Here is a 27,722-nt window from a genome sequence, read left to right as displayed (position 1 = left end):
TTTGTTAAGCCATGTACCTCAGAAATGGTTCATTGACTTTGAATATTTGCATAACTTATGTAACATGTTTTAAATATATTGCTTTTTTATTTCTACATTTGCATTATCAAAATAACAAAATGTTGAGTCATATGTCCTGATAACATTTTTTTTTTTGAATTTTATGTGGACAGACAAGACATATCTCTGTGCATTATCTTCGTTTCAAATAAAAAAATACTTGGCAGGAGTACAGTTTTATCAAGTCAAGTATCACATAATATTTCATTGCATCATTGCATAACCAACAAATGTTCACTACTTATTTACTCATTTTCAAACTGTAGTAACCATGTCACCTCGAGTTTCCAAATTGTTGTATGGAAACACCAAATGAAAAAAGAATTGTGCTTTGAAACAATGTCCAATGATATATGCAACTCACAAACTAAAAAAAAACTATCAAATTCAAGCAAATATTTATGATTGCCAATGAGACAACTCTCCACAAGAGACCAAAATGACGCAGAAATTAACAACTATAGGTCATTGTACGGCCTTCAACAATTAGCCGCTGAAAGCCCATACCACATGGTCAGCTATAAAAGGCCCCGAATGACAATGTAAAACAATTCAAACGAGAAAACTAACGGCCTTATTTATTAAAAAAATGAACAAAAAACAAATATGTAACACATAAACAAACGACAACCACTGAATAACAGGCTCCTGACTTGGGAAGGCGCATACATACATAATTAGCGTGGTTAAACATGCTAGCGGGATCGTTGCCAAAAGATGACTTCAATGAAAGGGAATGTTCAGTTATAATTAAGTTTAAGTTTTAAGGTTGATTTATGTATAGAGATATAGCAATATGGCAGCTGTTTGACAGCAAAAATCTATGTTTAAAAGAGGACATTATTTGGTTGTGCAAGGTGCATAGATATACAGCCACATTCAGTCTGAAAGTTGGTCGTTTAATTGGATTTTTTATGTAGTGAGAATGCGACCATCGCTGCATATTTAATAACACTTGAACAAAAGAGGACCTCAGTAAAAAAAAAATTGTTTGGTGTTCTTTTTTCACTTGGGGCTCGTATGGATAGTAAAAAAAGTTATTGCAATCGACTAGCAATGGATTGTTGAGTCGGACTTGATATATGTTTGTACATTGTAGAAAATTGAAAATAAATTAAAAAAAAACACCGAACAATTTTTTTTTTTAGTGAGGTCCAAAAAAGGGGGGTCCATGCCCCAAATACCTGTGGTCTTGACCAAATAAATGTAAAAACGTAAAAAACATAAATTATTCCTTCAATGTATGAGAAGTAATCATAGCTTTTATTGGTACATTTGACTTTGCAATTTAAAATACGTCATTATGCAAACACCAAGCTTTTTATTTCTCCCCCCCCCCCCCCCCGTATTTATTGACAACATACTTACTAAAAATTTTACTGATAAACAAACATGCCTTGGAACCAATTTTTCTCCCCCTTTTTTCCTATTTTTTTTTTAATTATACATTATCATTCAGTGGTGGAAACGAAAAGTACACTAGGAATGGATAGTAAATAGTAACACGTGATATTTATAATTCATAGATCTATGAAAATCTTTCTGAGCAAACCCCAAAAATAAAAAAGGGGGAGGTCAAACAAATATTTTCCCGACGGTCCCCCAAACAGCTGTGGTATCGACTGATCATGAAAATTGAGGTTCAAACGTCACTCTTATATTTACATTATACATTTTCAGATTGTGTAAATTGATTATAAACATACACAGACTTTAAAAATGTCAAGTTAAACTTGGTGCTCCCTATTGGAAGGAGTTACACACAACAAGGAGAAGAACTAAAGTGAAAGTAGATGGGGATTTCTGGAAATATTCACATTCCACCACAACATGGAAAGCGATTTACGAGAAAGAATCAAATTCTTGTTGCCAGAGTTTCAAAAATTTCTAAAGCCTACTGATGTACTTTTCAATATACAGGGCTTGTCAGGTGAAACTATAATGATACATTTTGACAATCCATAATTAGCCTAACACAAATTAATTTGTTTACATTCAACACTGACATAATTTAAATTTGTATATATATATATATATGCCTTTTACCATAATAAATTAAAAGACTATTAATAGATATTTATTAGTATTGTATAGATATGTAAAACAGTTATTTGCATTTGACAAATTATAATTATCTTGTCAATATTTATGTTTAATAAATTAAATTAACATGATTTAAAGTTTAACATCCAAAGTGCACATTTTTAAAGGTGTGTTGGGATCTGAGACATGTGAGATGGCTATGTGTTATATAGTTGCCTCAGATCACAGGCACTTGTCTCAGAAAAAAAATCCTATATACCTTAATATAACACATCATTTTTTTTTGGTACTTAACTTGCATTTTTGAAAATGTCAGCCAGTCGCGATATTATTCGTTTCTGTTCTTTCAGAGGCGGATTTGGGAAAAAATTTGGTTGCTTATATAGGGAATCACTGAAGCATGACTGGAGCGGGCCCCCTCTTAGGTCAGTCAGTGGGCCCCCACTTATGAAAATTTCTTGATCCGCCACTGTCTTTTACTTAAGTTTGACTCTATCAAATGTTATAAAACTAATACACAATTGTTGTTACCACAAAACTCAGATCAAGTACCAAAAAAAAATGTACAAATTTGGACACGTACTATTACCACCTTTCAGTTATCATCATGATCGATCATTGTTATACCCCTTTATCATGTTTATAACTTTATATGATAGTCAAGCACGTGGGAAACATCTATGAGTCCCATGGACACATTCCCCATTTATTTGGTGTTTTTTTTTGTGTCAGATTTATTATCTACGCATTACATAGTTTGTGATGCATGCAGATGATTGTCAGTCAAAAACTATTTTGCCTCATTGCAGAAAAAATAGGTTTAAGGTAAAATAATATTTCAAAAATACTTGCATGGACAATATATGAGGGAAATGATCTGGACTTGAACAGCTACTGCTCAATCTGGATGTGCAATACCGTAAATGTGTTAGGGTCTATAAGCATGAATTGCACGAAATTTTTTAAAGGTTGCACTGGCAGAAAACAATCTATATTTTTGTTTTGGCCTCATTTGCATCAATACAGTAAAATGTTCAAAGTAAAAATAAAAAAAAACAAGAAATAACCTACTTGCATTCATAATAAAAGGCCTATAAAGCAATCACCATGATCATTAGAAATGCAAAACTCAGAAACTGTACTATAGTAGATTAATTTTCTATATTCATTTGCAGTGGAACTCCAAGAAAAAGTTCGTGAAAATGAAAAAAGAAGTCGAACAGAAGCTGTTGCAATACTGATAAATGCAGTATCTGTAAATGAAAACTTAACAGAGAAATTTGTAGTGGCTTTATCTGATGGAGGTAAGGTTGAAGATATGACTACTTTTTTGTTTTGCCTTTGAAAATAATCATTCTCAAATTAAGTTCAAAAAAATTATAGAATTAAAATATGCATTCAAAATAGTAAAAAAAAAAAGTAAATGATTTATATGTAAACATCTTTGTTTGCTAGGATTTCAATGAATATTGATATTAAGATAAAATTTGTAATTCTAATATGGCATGCAGTCAAGGGTACCACTTGTACAAGAAGTAAATAATGATATGCTTGTATAAATACATGAAATAAATTAATTATACTGTTTGAATAATCTCCCTCAGTTTTCTCAAAAATTAACTTGTATAAGTCAGTTTTTTTACAATCCCTAAAATTCTAAAATTTTCAGATGTAAAAAAACAAGTCTTTAACCAGTTTTTCTCAGGTTAGCTCATCATTTTTTTTATTAGAGTTCAATGTTTCATCTCATTGACTCAACAAAGAAACTAATTGTGCAAAGATCTTTAAAAGTTTTTGTGCAAGGCCTTCATAAATTGCCCCTTGAGGGCTTGTAAATGATCAGTATTCTAAAGATGATAGACAAATGAGATTTTTGTTGTCCATGAAGTTGCACTGAAGTTGGCTTACGGGTCTAAATCGATTTTTTTCTTAATGTAGGATTTCGCTATATTTTTTCTATAAATGAGCGTTATACTTAATAGAAAAATAAAATAACAAATGGGGTCACCGTTCATTTACGCTCACAATCTGCCTGCGAAGGAAGCATACATTTTCGTAAAGGTACTTATTTCTGTTGAACTGATACATGTGATAGGAGAAATAGAGGTAATATCGAGAGAAAAAAACGAAATTAATTACAGAAATCGCTCAAATTTTACAATAGTTTAGTTTAGGTAAAGCTTTTTTGAAAATAATAATAAAAAATATAGGTCACCGATGAGTTGAGAAAGATATTTCAATTTTAAGGCTAAAAAATGGCATTTTTGCACCAAAAGGAAGATAATTTGGACCTTTTTTTAATGATATATACATTTAAAAGTCATCTGGGGCCAAAACGAATTGATTTTTTTGAATGAATTTTGTACCATATGATAAAGTAAGAAACAAATGTAGTAATTATTTAAATTTGTAAAAAAATTTGTAAAGAAAAAAAATGTTTAATTTTTTTCTGAAATTTTTATACCCCTCCTTAAATGATTAATTAAGACATCTGCAAAGGACAGACTATTAAAAACTCTATAAGAGCAAAGAAATCCAGATAAGTTCAAGAAAAGAAGTATGACCTTTTTTACTTGTATAAGTAAAAAACTGTTACTTGTGTTTATAAGTTAAAAATTCTGAATGTCTAAGGGACATAAATTAGTCCATAAAATAATTTACCTATACAAGTTAATAAAATGCACTTGAATAAGTATCCTACAAATTTACTTATATAAGTATATTAATATTTACTACTTCAAGTATTTCTGACTATGATATTCCCTGTGTAAAACATTATTGGTTGCCTACCAAAATACATGTACATAGTTCTCAGATTTTGACAAAACATACATTTATCAATTTATTGCTGGTTTTAAAATTCATGAAAATTGACAATCTTTATATTATTTTACTTCAGGTTATCAGAGATTCATTGATCTTATTAATAAAGAATATCCAGACAGGGGAGACAAGTTTTGTCAGGATTACTATGAATTTTTAATTTGTTATATGAAGGGAGATCTTCTTGAAAGAATAGAACCATTAGATGTCTGTGGGGTTTTATACCAGAATAAATGCATTGAACTGAGTGATATGGAGACTATACGATCAGAATATAATTCTAATGGAAAATTTCAAGCAGTTCAAGAACTGTTTTTCTTAATGCAAAGACGAAGGGATGATTGGCCAAGTCTGTTTTTGGAAGCTTTGAAAGAATCTGGAAGAGAAGATTTAAAAGCTAAGATGGATCCAGGAGCAACACCAGGTATTGTACAGAAGTCTTTAAATTTATGCAGGTTTAACTCTTATTGATTGAATCTTTTTTTTAGCTTACCTGACCCTAATGGCGAGAACAATTGAACATGTTGAAGGTCTTTCCACATTAATTTTTATGCCCTATTTATGGGCATTATTTTTTTCTGGTCTGTGCGTCCGTTCGTCCACCTGTCTCTCTGTCTGTTTGTCTGTCCGTCTGTCCCGCTTCACTTTAAATAAAGTTTTTGGTTGAGATAGTTTTTGATGAAGTTGAAGTCCAATCAACTTGAAACTTAGTACACATGTTTCCTACTGAACATAGAAAATGATAGTGTGGATGGGGCATGTGTGTTCTGTGGACATATTCTTGTTATAAACTATTGATGGAAAGCTTCTTTTGGTTTACTCAAAGTTACTTTTGGCTGCCAAACATCTATTTGCACTCTGTCTCTGTCTGTCTAACAGCCATCTGTAATGTTAGAACTTATAAAAATAATATCCAAAGATTTTACTCAATTTAATGTTAGAACTTATAAAAATAGTATCCATAGATCTTACTTAATTTCTATAACCATAAAGAATAAGTTTATAAGGATCTGACATGAGTTTAAATGGATTTTTTTCTAAAATTGTTTGCTCGATAAACAACATCACAGTAAAAATTAGGATTTGATGAGAGGTACAGCTAAAATTCCATTTTTCAAATCTTTGAATACATGGTATATATGAATAGATTTAGTAACATTTTCAAGTAATTTGTGTTAACAGGATCGCTGACTATAAATAATTTACCAGTTAGACATATTCAGATTACATTCCTTTAATAGTAGCTACAGAAACTGCATGATGTTATAACAAACCGTACCTTATGAGGAGTCCAAAGGAACATTACCATCCATTATAAAAGTTTCCTGTATGAAACTAAAATATTTTATTGAGACTATGAAAGTTACCAGATTATTGATATTGAAATTCTTGAATTTCAGAAGAACTTGAGAGGACTGGTGTTACTGTTGGTTCACAGCAAAATGAAGATGTAGAAAGTGAGAAGTCTATTATACATGATATATGATATACAACTTCGATTGACTACTACATTACATTTTAAAGTCACATAACTGATACTGTGGATTTATTTTTAATCATGGGTTACCAACTTCTGTGGGCTTTGTTGGTAAATGTAAACAACAAATTTAAATGTTCAAGGAATAAAATTGAGAATGGAAATGGGGAATGTGTCAAAAAGATAACAACCTGACCAAAAAAAACAGAAAACAGTAGAAGGCCACCAGTGGGTCTACAACCCAGCGAGAAAAATACTGTAATCAACAAAGAATATACATTTGTAAAAGACTGGTATACAAATGTACATGTAAACTTTGGAAAAACCATAAAATCTAATAACCATGAAAGTACAAATTTTCCTCTTTTCAAGAAAATAAATTAATCCCTAGTAGTTTATTTTTCTTTGCATAATTTGTAACATTTGTTTCTTAAATTGTTCTCAGCTGTTTTATGTTATTTAGTATTCAATCATAAATGCTCCATCTCTGTTAGTTTTACACCATAATATTTTTTTGTTCAACTGATTGTTTAAGGTTTTGTTTTGATGCATCAGTTAACATCTAAAGTTGTTTTATATGATGAAATTTCTTTTTGAATGATGTATCTGCATCACCTTCTTCATGTTCTTAAAAGGTTATTTCAGTAAGATTTCAATGAAAAAGGGACTTTGTATTCATTTAAATATGTAGAGTTATTTTTCACCCCCTGATAAGATAACCTGGCATTACCGTTTACCACATCATTCAAGCACTGCTATAAAGCACATTGTTTTGAATTACTTTGAATGATACTGTATTCACAACTAATGCCTATACATCTGATATTAAATAAGATTGAATTTTAAAAAAAGAAAATATATCTGTATTTCAGCTGTAAAATTGTTTTTAAAAGTAAAGACATTCTATCATGAAATGTTACTGTAATTTGTGCTCATCATCCTAGTTTCAAGATGTACACTTCGTAAAAAATATCCAATAGAATTTCACCATAAAAAATAGGACAATTTACAATAGGAAAGGAGAAGTCATCCAATTTGTCATTTAACTCATTTTGTAAATTATGATGTGATATTTTAAAATCATGGTCCTTTATCTAAAATTTTGGTGTTACATGAAGTTCTGATGGATTCTCGTTTATTTTGTCACAAATATCTAGTTTTACAGCAGGATATTTTGTCAAGATAAATGCTGGCATTGTTGAAAATATCTATCATTGGGTATATTGTACGGACGATTAAAAGTTTAGACATAAATTGCCATTCATATTAGTAAAGAAACCAAGTAGTCCAATAAGAAAGACATAGTCAAGTTTCCAAGGACAACCAACCACAAAGTATGTTCTTTTTGAAAGTTATGTTTGTTTTTAATATATGAATTATTTATTTTTCAGTTTATAACAGAACCTCTGATGACCAAACTGCTGTAAAAACGGTATGTGTTTATCTTAGACAAATTTAGATGATGTAAAAGTATATAAAGATCACATTTTTGTGTTGTCAGACAGTAACTATAATCAGTATTTAGCATGTTTAGTATATGGGTCAATTTCTCACAAACTGCAACAGAGGGGATCATTCAATTTAGCATTCATTTGTATTAAAATGATTTATGTTTCATATCCTGAGTACCGGTAGGTTAAAATGACTTTTGTTTTGTGAATTTTTTATGCTGATTTTTTTAATTTTTATCATCAAAACTTAAGCTTAAAGGGTTTCTCTGGATGATTTCAGTGCTCAGTCATTTGAAACAATGATAAATAAAAAATATATGCAAAATGAAAAAAATCATGCACACATTATTATCTTTACTTTATAGGTTGTGACACCAGTACAGGTCAATGATGATGAAGAAGTGCTATCAGATCAACTAAGTGCTGTAGGTCTGGCTGAAGATGGAGATAAAGATGGACTGGATTCTGATTATGAAGAAGAAAAATATATGAAAGAAGGTAACAATAAAATCATCATAGAGATCAGGATTTAATTTGTGTACGCCAGACACCTGTTTTGTCTTAGTACAAAAGACTCATTAGTCATGCTTGAATCAAAAAGTTAAAAAGACAAAAATAATGTACAAAAATGAAGAGCATAAAGTACCCAAAATTCTGAAAAGTTTTGCCAAATACGGCTAGGGTAATCTATAGAAATACATTACTGGAATCCTGTACTTATACCTTCTATAGTTATTGACTTTTTCAACAGTACGGTAGTATCTAATTTTATGTAATGTCTCATCGTAATTGGAAATTTCTTGAATTGTTTTATTTTGTTTAACTCTTGAATATTCAATTTAAATTGTTTATTCCTATCATTAAAAATATCAGAATGCTTCACATATTGATTTTTTTCTAATATTGAGTAATTATTATTATAACTTTGATTTTGCTTTAAATCATGACAGATTTTTAAAACTTGAAACAAAAAAATTTAAAAGATTTTGTTTGATCAAAATATATAACTAGATTAACTATCAATTAAGTTACTGATTGATCAATCAAATAATTGAATTTGTCTAAAAAATAAATTTAAAAAGTTACTCTACAGTTTTAAATGAAATAAACAAATTGTATTTACTAAAATAAATTGCATCTCATAAATAAAAGTTAGCTTTTGGGACTACTTTATAACTCTATATAGACAATATTTGTAACTGGGTACATTTTATATCTTATAGGTTCTGAAAAGGAGTTTTCTAAGCCAAAGGAGATCAATTTACGTAAATATCAACTTGAATTGGCAGAAAAAGCTTTGACTGGTAAAAACACTGTGATATGTGCTGATACTGGTTCTGGTAAAACATGGGTTGCTCTGCATATAGTACAGGAACATCTAAACAGTAAAGGTACTTTAAAGTTGATAGTTAGATCAAATCCTAATACAGTTTTAATGCACTTGTGACATATCTTGTCACAGAAACAAGACAAAGCATTTCTACATTCAGAAGTCTGTGGTTAAAGTTGACTTTGTCAAACTGTCAGGAAATCTGTAGAAACTCCAACATTATGAACCTATTTCAAATGTATACTGGGTTTTCTTTTTGCTGTTTTCACTGTTTCTCAAAAATTTTAGGAACTATGTTAAAAGTGAAAATTGCAAAAATTTTCAGCAAGTACCAACATAAGACACAACTACATATCATGCTTATTAAAGGTTCTCATAAGCAGACTGGCAATACAGGCCTTTTGTTCTTTTGAGACTTATTTTTGTGCAAACTGCTATTGAATGTTAGATTAAAGGCTTCTCATATATAAACTATAAACATCAGCTTATGATTTGAATCATGTCTTTTGTAGAATCACCAAAAGTTGCATTTATGGCCAGAACAAACCCATTGGTACAACAGCAGTATACATTATTTAAAAATTTTCTTGGAGAGAAAAAGGCAAGTTACTTTTACTTGAAATGAGCTCCTTAAACATACATTTGTTTGAAAAGATACTATTTATCAATGAATTTCATTAAAGTGGCCATTTTTTATGGGACTGCTTGAGTTTGAGAAAGCTAGGATACATTTTCAAGACTTTAAGTTCTGCAATTCTAGGAATGCAATGAATTAAAAGGTTACTCAAACATAAGATATTGGCTCAAAAGAGTCTCTAATATTTATAGAATCTCATCAAGTAATATAATGTATTTGTGATATCTCAGTAGGAAATTATTTAAATGATAAAAAAAGAAAAAGAAAAACAGTCTGTCATGTCATTTCCACTCAAACTGTTACAAAAACATGTCAATGCTTTAGTTTGTAGTATCAAATAAGAATATATTAAGCCAGAAATTGTTAGAATGGCATAGCCTTTCTAAAAAGTTAACCATGATTTACACATATCCTTAAATAAGTCAGCTGGTTTAACCAGCTAGGGTAAACCAGCTGGGGTGCTTGAATTAAACACTTGACCTCTTTAATTTTCAGGTTTACATTATTAATAAAGATGAGAAGTCAACAGTCCCTCTAAAGAAATTAATGGAACTTTATGATGTATTTTTCTTCACCCCACAAATTCTGATTAACAACATAGAAAAAGGAGACACAAGAATACCAGAGTTCACACTTTTGATCTTAGACGAGTGCCATCATACAGCTAAAGGGGAACCTTACAACAACTTAATGAGAAAATATATAAAAACTAAGCACAATAATAAAGATATTCCTCTACCACAGGTAAGTATTTGTAGTAATGTCATGTATAGTAATAATTTTGAGTTTAATTCAAACAGCCAGTGGTCTAAGTATTTCATATGTAGGGCACTTGTCAAAGACAGGAAGTGAAAATTTAAGTCATGTAGAAGAAAAGATTAGTATTAGACAATTAAAGGAATTTGTATTTAGTATATATGATGTCAAAATTGGTACATAAGTTAACCTTTTTAATTTGATAACCCAGAGGAGATAAAAACTCAGTCTATGATACTGAAACTATCTTTTTTTAAACCTCTATGTAAAAGAGTATTTTGCCATCAGAATTTCTGTGAAAGAATAATAAAAAAAAACTTTCTGACAGTTACTGGCACTAAGGGAGTCAGAGGAATAAGAGTTATTACCAGTATTGAAAAACCTGTTTGTATTTTTATTCACAAAACAACCAATATAAAAAAGAAGATGTGGTATGATTGCCAACGAGACAACTCTCCACAAGATACCAAAATGACACAGAAATTAACAACTATAGGTTACCGTATGGCCTTCATACCGCATAGTCAGCTATTAAAAGTTTTTATGCCCCACCTAGTAGAGGTGCATTATGTTTTCTGGTCTGTGCCTCCGTTCGTCCATCCGTCTGTGCATCTGTTCTTCCGTCCGCTACAGGTGAAAGTTTTTGGTCAAGGTAGTTTTTGATGAAGTTGAAGTCTAATCAACTTGAAACTTAGTACACATGTTCCCTATGATATGATCTTTCTAATTTTAATACCAAATTAAAGTTTTGACCCTAATTTCACGGTCCACTGAACATAGAAAATGATAGTGCGTTTGGGGCATCCGTGTACTTGGGACACATTCTTGTTTTAAATACATTACCAGTATTGTGTTACTTACAAAACTAGATTTCGATTGGATTAAATATTAAAGAACTAATTCTGAAGTCTTACCCTTGTTTAGATTGTTGGATTGACAGCATCTATAGGAGTTGGTCCAGCTACCACAGAAGATGGTGCTATAGCACACATGATCAAGATCTTCAGTAACCTAGATGTGCATGAAATCTCCACAGTGGAGGCAAATAAAGAAGAGATGAAGAAATTTGTGGCTATTCCCACTGAAGGTATGTGTAAAGAATAATTAGTTTCAGTGACTTCTAATGGATATTACCACCTCTCTGTTAGACCTGCATTAGACAAAACATGTGGGCTTTTATAAGTGACCAACTGTTAAATATGACATGGAACTGCCATCAGCCATGCTGTTTCACCTGTTTGAATTATGAAATTCATTCACTGCATTTTTACATTATTACCACTAAAAGTTCAGTTGTTATAATGATAGAACAAAATGTGAGGCTATTTGACAATTTTCCAACATACTAACTATGTTTGAGGAAGATATAAGCATAGAAAGGATAAAGGGGCATTAAGACCCTATTTGGTCAAATAATGTTGCCAGTCAAAAAGTAGGCATACATGTTTTTGAATTTTCTAACTATATTAAGATACAAGTTGTTCAGAAAATAAAAACACATCTCACGTTTATCCAGCTATTATGGCAACAAATGCTGAAGAAATTTTTATAGTTCATAAAATTTCCTTTTTTACATCATCTGTTCAATTTATTTTTTATTGAAAATATATTTGAACATGAAACATCTTTATATTTAGCAATATTGTGTAAAGAGATATTTACAAATCTTCTTTTAAATTATCTTGTTGTTTCTTTGTCTACTTCTGATGTTTCCTCAAGATAGATGGAAAATGCTTGAATTTAGCAGTTTTCTTCATTCATCACAAAAAAACATCTACAATCCTGTGCATTTCATTCATATTGTTTGATTATAATGTATTGATTAAGGAGCAGGTTATAAATAGTTTATAAAACTTGATTTTTTTATGCAAAAATGGGCCTAAATTCACATACTCTTTTGTAAACCTCAAGCAGATATTATATTAATTAAAAACCAATTGTTCAGAGAACAATTGAAGGCCTTTCCACCAGTTTATATCTATTTTGATATTAAAATATAAAAAATCAGTCTAAAATGTCAGTTCATATGGCTTTATGATGTATAGATATGAATTTAAAGCAACGGTCAAAATCTAGAACGTCAAATTAACCTATGACCTTGACCTTAATTTCAAGGTCACAAATTGAGGATTTCAAATCATAAGACCCTAGTCTCTTATATGTATGGTTAATAAGTGATATCACTTTAAACATAATTTAAGATATGATAGGGGCTAAAACTCCCATTCATTGTTTACGCACCCTTTCAACTAAAATTATTTAGTTACCACATGTTGCAACTAACAATTTATACAAAATAATTTGTCGATATCTTATAAGGTTAATGAAAATGAGTGAAAATAAGACAAATTCAAAAATTAGAATATGACCTTGACCTTTGACCTTGACCTAATTTTCATTTTTTTGGACCAAGGACCTCAAATCAAAAGATCCTAGGTCTCTATCACTTATGGTGTTCCAGTTTAAAATACATTTCAAAATTTCAGATACAAAAAGGGAAATAACTCTCATATGGAGCGTTCATATTGCTTCGGTCGAAATTGGACAAATCATGAGAAGGATATAACGAGCAATTTTATAAAATAAAGGAGTAAGTTCGGTAAGGGCCATATTTAGCCCCGATTATAAAATTGAATTGTACAAGATAAAATATGTTTGAAATTGTCTTAAAGACATGTTAGAAAGTAAAATTTAACTATTTGCGTCAAAGATTTATTTTAAAGCGTTGATTTGTACATCCAAAATAGGTCAAAATAAGAGATTTTGACGAAATTTGACAAAATTGGCCAGATTTCAACCAAATTTGGGACCAGGAAACATAGAGCACAGGCGACGACAAACTAAATATTCAAGTTAAACATGTGAAATGTCATTACAAACATTGTGTTCAAAAATCTTTTTTGTCGACGTATGCGCTCTATGTTTCCTGTTCAATAATCAATGCAAAATTTACCAATTTTCATTGATTTTTCGTGGGAAATCAAAATGAGTACTGTCTGTGACGTCATCAGTAGAACGCAGGAACGTAATTTTTCAACAAATAAGCTTATTTCCTATCTAGTCAATGTATTAGCTATGATTCCTTGTGATATTGGTCAATTAATCCTAATTTGAAATTTGAGGTAAAATAGAAGGCCATTTTAGGATCTTATCGAACCTGCTCCTTTGTCGTAATCTTTTACGGTTGCGAAGGAGTTGTGATCACAAGGAAAACAGTGTTTGGGAGATAACTCCTACAAAGAAAAGTATTCGGTTACGCAGGGTAAATTTCAAAAGCGCATAAACTGTTCGATATCATATACCAAATATCTAAGCGACATATTGCGAAACAAATGTTTATCGCAAGAACAAAATTTGGCAGAAGAAAAAAAAAAAAAAACAGAAAAAAACAATAGGTCTTTCCACAGAAAAGTGGAAAGACGTAATAAACACAAACATAAAAATATTGATATAATTATAAACACAAACACGGTTAAAGAGCTCACCAGAGCTCATGTTTTGTCTGTTATTTTGTATATATATATGCTGACTCTAAATAAAATTTACTTACCTACTTTACTTACTTTACTTACTTACACTGTTGTATTCACCATTGTTTGAGAACAAATTTGTATTTGTATATATATGAGATCGAGTAGATTGACTGTGGGAAAATTATTCCAAATGAAACTTTTATAAAATTTAACAGGTAAATTATTCAATAGATGAAAATAAGGATAACAAAAATGGGTCAATCCAATGAATAAAACAATTTATAAAAAAAATAATAAGAAAAAATGTTTCAAGATTATTATTACTAAGTTCTCTAAAATTGATGACCTTAGTTTTATATGTACAAGGACTATATATTTAAGATGTTCTTATCTTATTCTTGCCATCACATTGGTTTTGGTATGAATGATTTTCTTGATATAAAATCCTTGCAACCTCTCATAACAAATCACTAATTTTGTAATGAATTTTTTTCAGAACATGTAAAAATGGAAGTGTGTTATGAAGACCCTTGTAAAAAAATCATTGAAGGAGAAATGAAAAAAGTAGAGACAATATACGAAGGAACTATGAAAGGTAATATAGTTTTAATGTTTTATTAATTGCTTCTTTCTATAGATAGATGAAATCAAAAAAGATAATGTCAGTTATTTTTATAAATACTTGTGTAAATATCATTGTGTTATTCTGTATATTAAGTTATAAAAGTTCTCAGTATGACAAATGTGACGTAATTCAAAAGAGAAAGTCAATGAACTGATTTATACAAATTAATGTGGCAGACATCAACCAATGAAAACCACTTGATTACAGATTCCTGACTTGGGACCCTCCCTGTAACAATGATATTCATAACAATTTTAAGACAACATAAGAAGAAAATAAAAATCACGAAAGGGCTTTAGATCCCTACTAAACACAAAAAAATTAACAAAAATACAAACAACACTAAGGCCAGGATTTTTTAATTTGTTGGTTTACGGATTCGCCGACCCAATTTTTGCCGATTTCTAGAATAAAGATAAAATTGACTTTTCATGCTTTTTTTTTATTACCACCGACCCTAACTAATGCATTATCCCTGAAAAATAATTAAAATATTCTTTTTTATGAAATGAAATGCATTAATCACTAACAGAATTGTTCATACTTTCTGTTGTAAAAAATAAAACTTCCAGTTTACGTTTCTAAAAATAGACAAATCAATTATAACTGACCTTGAAATGTCGTTTGCGCAAATAATTTTGTGGAACGAAACCTGTGTTTAAAACCAATTACACAATAAGTTTGTTTCCCTTATTTGTCACCAGTCCGTAAGATGCATCTTTTCATAGAAATAGACTTGTCCAAATGTGGACAGGTGGAAGTTTAAGACATCAAGTTAAAAGTACTGAATATTAACAAATCATTTGATTTTTTTTGTTTCATAGATAATGAAAAAAAATATCATCCATTTGGATAAAAACAGGAATGCATGACAACAGATTAACCCGATATTCAAAGTGTTTCATATTTCCAGTGGACGAGTCTATTACGCTTTTGACACGTGTGTTGAAACTAACTTATTTTCGTACGACGTTACACTTTTTTCTCTATCAGTTTTCGTGCTTGAAGATCATTATTCACCAAGTTTTCTGGAATTGATTAAGAGTTACGCGAATCTGTCTTTATTGTTTGTGACTTGATTTAATTTCGTCTTTGTCTGTGCACCCCCCTTTTTTACGGGAAATTATTAGACAATTTCGTGTGAAGTTTATGACAGCTGGACATAATATTTCAACTAAAATTTAAGAGATGATAACAAAATAGCATAACAAACATATTATTAGAAAGGTGAAATATACAATTTTTTGGCATAATCCATATTTTTCTCTCGAAATTTTTCTGTCTTGAAAGATTTTTTTTTCCTGACTGACCGACCCGACTTTTTCATGGAGAAAATCCGTAAACCAACAAATTAAAAAACTGTGGTCTAAGTATGATCTAAGAGTACTCACAGGTGCTGAAAGCTAGTTAAAAGTTAAAATTTCAAGATAATTTAAGTTCATCAGACTTATAAGGCAATGATAGAACACCTCCAAAGGATTAAGTGAAAAGACATCATAAGTGAGTCTGAGAAAAGCATGACTTTGTACAATGCCAACTCAAGAATAGAAGCATATGTAGGAACATATGTGTTGATGTCTTTATTTGTACAATACATGCATGGTTATGTATTAAACTATTTAAAATAAAGCAATGTTATATATAGTACCATTACATACAATATTCGAAGATCTTACTACATTGCTAAATTTATTACTCTTGAGTTCATTTGAAAAAAGAAAAAAAGTTTATATGGATCGTATCTTTTTACCCTGAAAAAACAACTGGACCATGAAAATTAGGATCCTGTGGTTAGTTATTTGTTATAAGATTTATAGATTTCTATAGTTAAAACATATTTTTTTATCAATTTACTTATTCAATTAATAAGGAATACACCAATTAGAAATATGAATTATACAAATCAATGGAAGAAACAATCTACTCACTTAAAATTATTGATTGGTTTTATCACAGGAAAAGGAGTATTGAACACCCGTCAAAATTTGCCAGGCGGAGAATACCTTTCCAAGACTTATCTGGGATCAATCATTAAACTGAGGAATCAGATCATGTGTGATACTACGCTGCCAAAGGACAGTGGAAGAGAAATGATATGTTGTCTAACCCACCTTGGTGTAAGAATTATTTCTTTTAGTTCTCAAACAGTTATAATTTATCTACTCTTAATTGTAATAGAGGTAGTTTGTTATTATGCCTCTTGCAACTAAGTGGGATAAAGTGTTCTTCTTTATTATATATTTTACATTGGTATTTACGATGATTAATATTTTTTTACTATAAAATCTAAAATAGAACATCTTGAAAAAAAGAAAAACAAAATTCTTGTTACCTGTTACTAAAGGTGGTGGCAGGTCTATCAGGAGCTTGACTCTGTCCGTCCATCTTCAATAAAACTTGCGTCAGACAATCATTGTACATTTCATCAAAGTTTCCTTGGCTTCTATTAAATGGATTGATTTAATATTTGGTCTTCAGCTTGATAATGTTGAGATAAAGCAAGTTATGATAGTAAGCAATATTTTCATCTCCTGTTTGTTGATAGTGTGAAATTTTACAACATACATTGTACAATCACAATTTATGTCAAACTTTTCTTGGCTCCTATTGAAGGGAATGATTTTGATATTTGATCTGTTACCTCAATCAATTGCATGCAGTTAAACCAGTTCAGTCTCAATATTGGTTTTCTTAATAGTTAAACATACTAAACCTTTTTTTCAGATACTCCATGAAGCCCTTGATATAAATTATCTGATGAATGTTGAACATGTTGTCCAGTTTCTGAATAAAAAATACATTGAGGAGAATCAGCAGCCAGATAAATTGATACCAATAGAGAGAAAACTGCTTAAGTTTGAAAAAGGTTAAGTTGACACATACTCTTCTTACCAGTTAATAGTCATCTATAGTTTCTCTTTGTTTAGGGGGCATGTTTGAAATCATAAAATTAATTATTGTTTTTAGCACACCTGGTCTATTGCATTCATTTAGTATTGGTGTTAATGTTGTCTGTCTATCATCTTATGGTTTTTGTAAATCTTTTCTAAAATTGCTAGGTTAAATGTTACCCCACATTTCCTTAATGTTCCTTAGATAATTTAGGTTAAAAAATTTATCTTTAAATTTGATTCATCAACAAAGATGACTACTGTTGGTATAGATGAAACATAGTTGGCTTTATATCTCAAAATTTAAAGCAGTTATAGCATAAAGTTCAAGGTCTAACTACTATGGAAATGTTCAGAAAAACACAATGTTAGACAATCCATTTGGGAGTTTTTTGCCAATTTCACAGATGTTTATTACATCTTGAAAATTGTTATCTATAAAGATAAATTTTAAGTACCGGTAAGTGTACATGGAATCTTCAAAAATGTACTGCTATGAAATTTTGTCTTCCAAAAGTGTAATTAGGCAAATAGCTTTTCTATATGCTGTGATCTGAACTATGATAATTGATTTGTTAGCTCTAGGAAACTGCACCACAAAAATTCAAAGGGAAAAACTGTGATGAAAGAATAGGTAAACAAAATAAGACTGAAAGGTCAATGGTATGAATTATGGTGTATTAATTTTATAATTCTTTAAGGAAAAAAATAATACACCTTATCATTAAACAACTGTTATTAAAAATGTTTGTCCTTACAGTTCAATTTAGGGAATTTCAATCATGAGGAGTCTATTATGGAGCTGTTTTGAAAAGAAGAGGTTCACTTTTCAAATTGTATTTCCCTTATAGAAATGATAAAACTAAAAATATGATGAACTTCAATTTTGATTATTACTATGAACTGTTCAGAATAAATATAAGATCAATTTGTATTAAATATCCTGTATTTTTAGAGCTTATAAAGACGTTTGAGAATCAGAAAAGTATCAAACCAAATCCAAACCTACGTCTTATCGAGGAAAAACTTCAAGAACTCTATTGTGAATCTGGTAAAGATTCACTGGGTATGATATTTGTACAGACGAGGGCAACTGCGAAGTCCCTAGCAGAATACCTTAATGATAAACTAGAGGGAATAGATATACCAGTCAAACCATTCATTGGTTCCAAATCTTCTGAAACAAGTGATGGTAAGTTTTTTTGTCGAGCCTGCAACTTTTGTTGCAGAAAGCTCGACATAGGGATAGTGATCCGGCGGTGGCAACGGCGGCGGCTACGGCGGCGGCGTTAGCTAACTTCTTAAAAGGTTTATATTTTAGAAGGTGAAAGACCTGGATGCTTCATACTTTGTATATAGATGCCTCATGTTACGAAGTTTCCGTCAGTCACATGTCCAATGTCCTTGACCTCATTTTCATGGTTCAGTGACCACTTGAAAAAAAAGTTCAGAATTTTTGTAATGTTGAATTTTCTCTTATTATAAGTAATAGGGTAACTATATTTGGTATGTGCGTACCTTGCAAGGTCCTCATGCCCGTCAGACAGTTTTCACTTGACCTCGACCTCATTTCATGGATCAGTGAACAAGGTTAAGTTTTGGTGGTCAAGTCCATATCTCAGATACTATAAGCAATAAGGCTAGTATATTTGGTGTATGGAAGGACTGGAAGGTGTACATGTCCAACTGGCAGCTGTCATCTGACCTTGACCTCATTTTCATAGTTCAGTGGTTATAGTTAAGTTTTTGTGTTTTGGTCGGTTTTTCTCATACTTTATGCAATAGGTCTACTATATTTGTTGTATGGAATGATTGTAAGGTGTACATGTCTAGCGGGCAGATGTCATCTGAACTTGACCTCATTTTCATGGTTCAGTGGTCAAAGTTCAGTTTTTAAGTTTTGGTCTTTTTATCTAATATTATATGCCAAAGGTCAACTATATTTGGTGTATGGAAATATATTATGATCTATATGTCAGTCCCGCAGGTTTATTTGACCATGACCTCAATTGCACGGTTCATTGCACAGTGTTAAGTTTTTGTGTTTTGGTCTATTTTTCTTACTAAAACTATAAGTAATAGGTCAACTATATTTGTTGTATGGAAGCTTTGTTAGCTGTACATGTCTGCCTGGCATGGTTCATCTGACCTTGACCTTATTTTCATGGTTCATTGGTCTTTGTTTAGCTATCTTGGTTAATGTTAAGTTTATGTGACAGTTGTAATAAGCTTTATACTTAGGACTATCAACATAATTTCAATGATTAGTAAAGAAGGCGAGACATTTCAGTGTGTGCACTCTTGTTTAAACATAAGATGGGAAATAATCTTTAAAAAGTAAATCAGAAGTTATTTTTTGCATTACAACAAAACAAGACAAACAACTTATAACTAATGTTCCTAGTTGTTATTGAGGGAAACTGTATACACCTATTAATGAGGGTATACAATACAGACCCATAGAATACATTTACTCTTTTTTAGATCTTTAAAAATGTGTTGCAAAGATTTTCTTATTCTTTTTTTTATTGCTTTTAGTAAGTGATATATTAGTTTGAAAATTTATGATATCATAGTTGACATTGCCAAGTGCAAAAATTCAAGCAGAAAAGTTTATGACGTCATTATTGTCTAATGAAAAATAAGTATGAAAAAGTACGGGAAATATGTTGATGAAACTATTAAATGGGGTAATAGTCTTTGAAACTATTGACTGGCAAATAGTCATGATAGTCTGTGGAATGAAATAGCACAACTATTTCATTATTTTTTGTATAGAAAAAAACATACTGAGGTGTAATAATATTATTTATTGAATGAGTGGCTTGATAGCTTTTGATTTTGCCATTTCATTAGGGACTTTCTTTTTTGATGTTCCTCAGAGTAGTTTTGTGATTTTACTTTTTATTGTATGTCCAAAAATCATAAGGCTTGCAAGTACTATTTCAAACAAATAAATTTTATGATAGCTATCATTCTGCATGAAATGTTTGATTCATTTCACTATTGATATCATAGTGTGAGTTTGTATTTGAAATAACCAGTGAAACTTCAACTTATTAAGCTTTTGATTTCAGGATTAGAACTTCAAATTAAAATCAAAATTTTGTATACGATCATTGAAAAAAAAAATAGTGATTGAGTACTAGCTACTGTCATAGATTTGTGTTTTTTTCTTGCATATCTAACAAAAATCCTATTTGGGAATACTCTTTTTATGTGTAAATTATTATAAATAGTTCACCGCACCGCCGTTAGTTCACTCTTAAAATCATTATTTGTCAAAGAGGTTCACTTTATATAGTGTGCTGATTTTAATGTGATATTAAATGGATACAATTGTACGAGACACAATCTTTAATGAAATCTGTTTATTTTGAATTAAGAAACACATTTCACCCCCCACTCTTTCACAATACATTGTTCAATTTTGAAGGATAAGTGATAAATATGAATCATGCCAAATGATCATAACACATAATCACTCATTATATCAATTCAAAAAATCATCTATCCTTCTCTGAAACTCAATTTACTAAGAATTCATTTGATTTTATATCTTAGAAAACTTAGATACTGCTTTGGCTGAAAAGTCAAGTTTCTCTAAAACCAAAATTATTATAAAGTAATTATGTCCTGTCCCAAAAACAGATTTTTATGTCATTTACCTGCCTTCATTCATTGAATCACATCATATTACTTTTGACAACTACACATATATTTGTTTGAGGTTTACAGCAATATTCTGTAGAAAAGCAACACATTCAATATTAAAAAAAAATCCAGGGCAGTAACTTGTCCTTACTAGTGTGGTGTATCAATTCAAGAAAGTGTGAGAGAAATTGTTTTTAGATATTGTAATTAATTACACCATATTAATTTTAGGTCTCTCTGAAACTGAGAAGAAGGAGTTATTAGAAGATTTTAGAAGCCACAAAGTAAAGCTATTGGTTGCCACTTCAGTTGGAAGTGAGGGTATTGATGTACCAGAGTGTAATATTGTTATGAAGTATAATTACTCTGGAAATGAAATCAACATTATACAGATGAGAGGTCAGTCAGTGCATAGTTTTAAGGTGGCTTGGGCCTATTCAAAGTTTCTGTGAGAAGTGCCGTATTTTTTGTTATTTTAATCTTTATAGAGAGTGAATCAAATTGGTCGAAAATAAATAGGGGGTCTCAGACCATTTAAGCTGAAAATTACTTTTAAAGAGGTATGTAAAAGGGATCGTTTTTCAATGAAATGATAGGGAAAATAGAGGTGTTGACATATTTTTATCGGGATGTCAAAAAACGTTCTATGAAACTTGGTCCAAAACTGTAATATAAAAAGCTGAAATATTGCTTCAAAGAATGAGCAAATAAAAGATATAGGTCACCGATAAGGGAAAAAAAATTAATTTGCCCTAAAGCCAAAATTTTGGCGGGAAAATGGTGAAATTGGGTGAAATGTCTTTTTGAGTCTTTCACAATATCAAAATTATGCATGTAAAAGCATGCAACGTTTTGCATGGAGAATATACTTTTTCTGCAGGTGAATATGCTTATTTGGTCGGGTTGTTGTCGCTTTGACACATTCCCCATTTCCTTTCCCAATTTTATTTATTCAAAATCCCATTCAAATAGAAAAACCTACTAAAATTTTATCAATATGGAATAAAGCAAATTTATTATCAAATAGAATCTTAATTTGATATTTACTAGGTCAGTTGTAAAAACTACAGACATAAGCACATACCATAAGTTTGATAGTAAAAACAACCTCCATTTAATTGGTACAAATTACTGTTTGAAATGTTAACTGAAACAACTAGAATAAATGATTAAGAGTTGTCATTAATTCTTTTAAAGGTCGTACGAGGAAAGCAGGAGGTCAGGCTATTTATATAAGTGATCAATCTGTTCTAAGAAGGGACCTTGTCAGTATGGAGAAAGCTGCTGTAATGCATAAAGCACTGGATAAATTGAAAAAGAAAGGAAAAGAGGAAATAAGGAAAATGATATTAACAGAGCAAAAAAATGACTTACAACACCAGGAAGAGCAAGAAAGAAAACTGAGAGAATTACAAAATCAGAAAAAGAGAGGCTTCTTCAAACTTGTATGTGCAACATGCAAAGAAACTGAGATAAATGGAGACAATATAAAACTTTATAAACAAAATCATCATGTGGCCGCTGAGAGGGAATTTTTAGATAGGGTCAAAAAGGAGGATATTAAAGAAGAAAAAATTAATCAGATGATTAGAAAATCCATTATTTATTGTAAAAAATGCCCACAAAAGTTAGGGAAAATATTTTTAATACACGATTTAGAAGTGCCTCTTTTAAAGATTGATGCATTTTTATGTAAGGAAGGTGATAAACTACGAAAATACAAAAACTGGAAATTTGTTCCATATATTATTGATGAGATCAATCACAAAGATTTGGAAGTGATCTTTCCAAAGTCCACAACACCAGAAGTGACATTGATTTACAGTAAATAATGTGTGCATTATTCTACAATTTTACAATGCTCAAAGTCAAAAAATATATAAATATTTAAATAACAACACTCATGGTCTTGAAGAATCCTCCCCGTATAGTTTTTGACAAAATTCTGGAATCTACTGCACTGTTATTTTAAAAACTAGAAGATGTGGTATGATTGCCAGTGGGAATAGTTATCAAAGGTATCAGGCTTATATTTTTATATGCCAGACACAATTTTGTGTACATAAGACTCATTAGTGACGCTCAGATAAAAATAGTTAGAGAGCCAAACAAGTATAAAGTTGAAGAGCGTTGAGGACCTAAATTCCAAAAAAATTGTGCCAAATACTACTAAGGTACTTTGCCTGGGATAAGAAAATCCTGAGTATTTCGAATAATTCACACTTTTGCTAAAATATTTTTTAAGAATTACCATATAATTGATATACATGTCAACACACACCGAAGTGCTGACTACTGGGCATGGGTTGGTGATACCCTCAGGATGCAGTGGCATCGACCAAATGGTATAAATAGTTATCAAAGGTACCAGGATTATAATTTCATATGCCAGACACACGTTTCTTCTACATACAAATGTAAGACTCATCAATGATGCTCAGGTCAAATAGTTAAAAGCCAAACAAGTATAAAGTTGAAATTGTCCATCAGAGACCAAATGATGCCGAAGACATGCATCACCTTAAAGCTGTATTTGTTGGTTTAAGTAAAGGACATGATTGGAAGGAGATAACAAATAAGGATAAAATACAAATCAAATTGGATTTTCACACATCATTAATCTTGAAGTTGTATTTTTTTCCTATGAATTACTTCAAATGATAAGGTCATTTTTTAATTCACTCAAACAGATTTCTGTGATTAATGCATGTTCACAAGCATTATTCAACGCAAAATAATTTTTATTTGTAGCAGCAATGAAGAATTATATCAATATCATGAATCATAGATTCTATAGGATTTGTGTAGTATTGTAGTAGAATTGAGTAAATATGTTATGGCACAAAGTGATTTGAAAATATTTACATGTATATAACAGTAGAATTGTTTTTACATTTTTATCTTGCCACAATATATCATGTTGTCATTCAGCCTGTAAGACAAACTTTAATTGATAAATTTTAAATGATCATTCACTGTTATGCACTTTTAGATAAAACAATATTAAATGTGTTTCAGTTTTTTTTATGCTGATTGTTTTTGATTTCATCCATGGTTTTTGATTGGGTTTATAAAGATCAATCTTTTGTTTTATGTAGTTTGAGAGTAATACTCAAACAAAATTTGAACGAATATGAACAACAAGACAGACACCACACGAGGAATAGGATCTGCTTACCTTTCTAGAGCACGAGATATTACTCTATTTTTTGGTTAAGTCTTAATTTTTTGCACGGTGTTTTGAACTAGTCTGTTGTTTATATTTCTAGTAGTCATGTCCTTTTGAACTTAAATTTTGGTATAAATATTCTTTTGCAACAGTTTGTCATCTCAAATCCTCTGAAACCACACAACATAATTTCATTTAGCTTTTTAGTTAATGAGGACATAATATGTAGTATGCATATAAACATGAGATATGAGCTGTATTTGAACTTAGGAATGTGGTGAAATTTTGTTTTCCCTGTGGCAATGTGTAGGTATGGGGAATATGAGTGGGCTCATAAAGGTTCTTGAATTTTTCAAGAATTCATTGTTAATCGAAATTAACTTAGGGTTTAAAATTTAACTTTTAACTTACAAACTGTTACTGTCTAAAAGTGTACAAATGATTGGTCTACGTAACTTATTGTACAACTACAAACAGAACTCTCGATAGGGGACCAAGTGGTGGTGGAAGTTATCTAACTACTGTATAACTATGAGCCATTCAGCACGGAGGAGACTCCAATCTTAATTATATTTTGTATACACATCTTATCTCACATCTCATTTGTACGAAAATTATATGATCCTAGCCCCTCAGTCATTATCTTTTGAATAAACATTTGTGCATAGTTTTATTTGAAAGCTTATTAATATGTAAGTTAAATAGGACCCAAGGCTCCGTGTTGAAGGCCGTACATTGACCTATAATGGTTTACTTTTATAAATTGTTATTTGGATGGAGATCGAGTTGTCTCATTGGCACTCATACCACATCTTCCTATATCCATTAATGATATTTCAATTGTATTTGGTATGTAGTTGCTTAATATTGCCATTTCCACAGAGATCACTTGGCCTTGTAACTTCCATCGGGGTTCATTGACTTTTAAAAAATAAATTATATATGCATGTAGTTGTTTATATCCTCGAGGTCGTTCTTATGTCTTTTGTAGATAATTGTTTCATTGGCAAACATACCACATTTCTTCTATTTGTACCATTCTATATAAATAATCGCTAAATTACAAACATTTATTCAACAGTTTACTGGTGTTCAAAAGTCAGAAATAGATTGAGAGAAAACAAATCCTGGTTACAAACATTTCTTCTGTTTTTACCATTTTATATTACTATTCTCCAAATAACAAAAATTTATACAGCAGTATACCGGTGTTCAAAAGTCAGATATGGATTGAGAGAAAATAAATCCTGGTTACAAATTAAAACCGAGGAAAACACATCAACTAAGAGGAAAACACATTAAATATAAGAGGAAAACAAAGAAACAGCAGGAACACTGGAGTGCAAAAATAACAGCAAACGCCAACATACATAGAAACGAATTATTTGTTATCATCTGCCAAATTTTGCAACACAATAATGGTTATGATTAATTCAGTTAAGAAGATCCTCTTATGTAAATATAATGAATTTGGGTATGTAGTTGTATTAGCATTGGCACATCTCTATTGTTGTGATTATATGGCCTCATCCAATCCGTTATGGTTCATTAACCTAACATTAGAGAATTGACGAAATATTTAATCAAGTTTTAGACACATTGATTAAAGGATCAAATTGGTTGTTTTTATTAGTAGCTGGGTGATCTTTTTTTTTAATAACAACAAGGCAAAGAAAAGATTATGTATAATTTTTGCCTGTTATTTTAGGAGTTATGTTCCTGTCGATTTTTGCTTATTGATCATATCGAAATTGTACAAAATGAACTTACGTGTGATTATCTTACATTCTGACATCATTGGGGTGCCGAAATGTTTGCTTATTATATCTGATTTATCAAAATTCACAGGTCCAAGACGAAAAAATAGTGTATTCTGTATATATATACAATCATATATTTAAAAAAATGATTCGATTTGCATCACGTACTGCCCTAAGCAATTATAGTTTGAACTTTATTGGCCACAAATCCTACAAATATAACTTTTAAATTCAGGCGTATTTGATTCTTCTTGTTCGACCTTATGAATTGTAAAAAAAGAATGGTAATAGATATATAGCATCTTGATTCGGACCAAAATTTTGATTTAGCATTTTCGAATTTAAAACAATTTGAAGAATTAAAAGAATGGGTCAAATGAAATACCTATATATTAATTAGTGTTGTCAAATTGTACACAGTTTTGACTAACCGGTTACTCGAAAAATTGTTCGACTGATTAACCGGTTAACCGGTAGTTTAAGTTGATGTTTGGAGACCCTATCTATAGAACCCTACACATGTACGGTTTTTCGAAGTTTGTCCTTTGGAATTGTTTGGAAATAATTTGGATTTTTATAGAATTTGGATATACGTTTTTAGTATGTTCTAAATCAAATATGAGAGTCACAAAGATGAGTCATATCGGGGGGAATGTAAAATAACAAAAATACCGAACTCCGAGGAAAATTCTATACGAAAAATTCCTAAGCAAAAGGCAAAATCAAAAGCTCAAACACATCAAACGAATGGATAACAACTGCCATATTCCTTACTTGGTACATGAATTGATTCCTTTATGACGGATTAAAATACATAGTTTAATCAGGGGACAGAATATCTAACATATATATGTTCCTGGTTTAATCAAAGCAAAACTTTGTATAGTTAGACTATACAAATTATTGACTAAAGTAGATAAATATATATCTTGTTATAGCGAGGATCAACTATTTGTAAATACAAATCAAACAAGAGTATTTGTAAAACTAGCATCATTAAATATGTTAGTACATGTATATTGACAACAAAGCTGTAACGTTTGAAGGACGTGTAACCGTTATTCAACAGAAAGTTAACCTTTTTATCGGAAAAACGGTGTCCCTAGCTTTTCTTGTCGACTTGTTATATTCTTATGATGCATTATTTATACAGGGGTTTCTTGAAGAAAATGAAAAAGGTATAAAATCACAAAAATACTGAATTCCGTGGAAAATTCAAAAAGAAAAGTCCATAAGCATATATCAAAATCATAAGCTCAAACACATCAAACGAATGAATAACACTTGTCATTTTCCTGACTTGGTACAGGCATTTTCTTATGTAGAAAATGGTGGATTTAACCTGCTTTTAAAGCTAGCTAAACCTCTCAAAAGAATCTTACATTAACTTTGATATATCAAAACATTGCCATGAAACACGGGAAACAAAAAATGTCGAAGCTATTTCTCAAGTTTTAAAGGATGTACATGTATATCTGGGGTAGAACCCGTTTAATTTTTTGAATAAATATTTTGTTATTAGTGTATATAGTTACTTATAGACAATTCTAGTGCTGGTACACGTCAAATTTAA

At 30.6% G+C, this 27,722-nt stretch overlaps 1 protein-coding gene across 1 annotated transcript; it reads left to right on the top strand.

Moving 5' to 3' along the window:
- Positions 1-1,818: 1,818 nt before the first annotated feature.
- LOC139519619 (interferon-induced helicase C domain-containing protein 1-like) lies at positions 1,819-24,244 on the top strand. Its single transcript, XM_071311812.1, has 16 exons — positions 1,819-1,990; positions 3,279-3,407; positions 5,003-5,350; positions 6,327-6,383; positions 7,795-7,835; positions 8,220-8,352; positions 9,078-9,245; positions 9,697-9,785; positions 10,317-10,565; positions 11,502-11,664; positions 14,547-14,645; positions 16,632-16,792; positions 17,400-17,541; positions 18,522-18,758; positions 21,452-21,619; positions 22,418-24,244. The coding sequence occupies exons 1-16, from the start codon at positions 1,891-1,893 to the stop codon at positions 23,050-23,052; spliced, it is 2,919 nt and encodes a 972-aa protein (XP_071167913.1). The 5' UTR covers positions 1,819-1,890; the 3' UTR covers positions 23,053-24,244.
- Positions 24,245-27,722: the final 3,478 nt, after the last annotated feature.

This window comes from Mytilus edulis, chromosome 4, assembly GCF_963676685.1.
Source record: "Mytilus edulis chromosome 4, xbMytEdul2.2, whole genome shotgun sequence".
NCBI classification, from domain to species: domain Eukaryota; kingdom Metazoa; phylum Mollusca; class Bivalvia; order Mytilida; family Mytilidae; genus Mytilus; species Mytilus edulis.
This window is presented reverse-complemented; position numbering and strand designations above follow the sequence as displayed.

Coding starts and splice junctions, on each gene's coding strand:
- LOC139519619 (XM_071311812.1), top strand. CDS start 1,891: ATGGAAAGCGATTTACGAGAAAGAATCAAATTCTTGTTGCCAGAGTTT. Junction 3,408..5,002: donor AGTGGCTTTATCTGATGGAG/GTAAGGTTGAAG, acceptor ATTTTACTTCAG/GTTATCAGAGATTCATTGAT. Junction 16,793..17,399: donor GTTGTCTAACCCACCTTGGT/GTAAGAATTATT, acceptor CCTTTTTTTCAG/ATACTCCATGAAGCCCTTGA.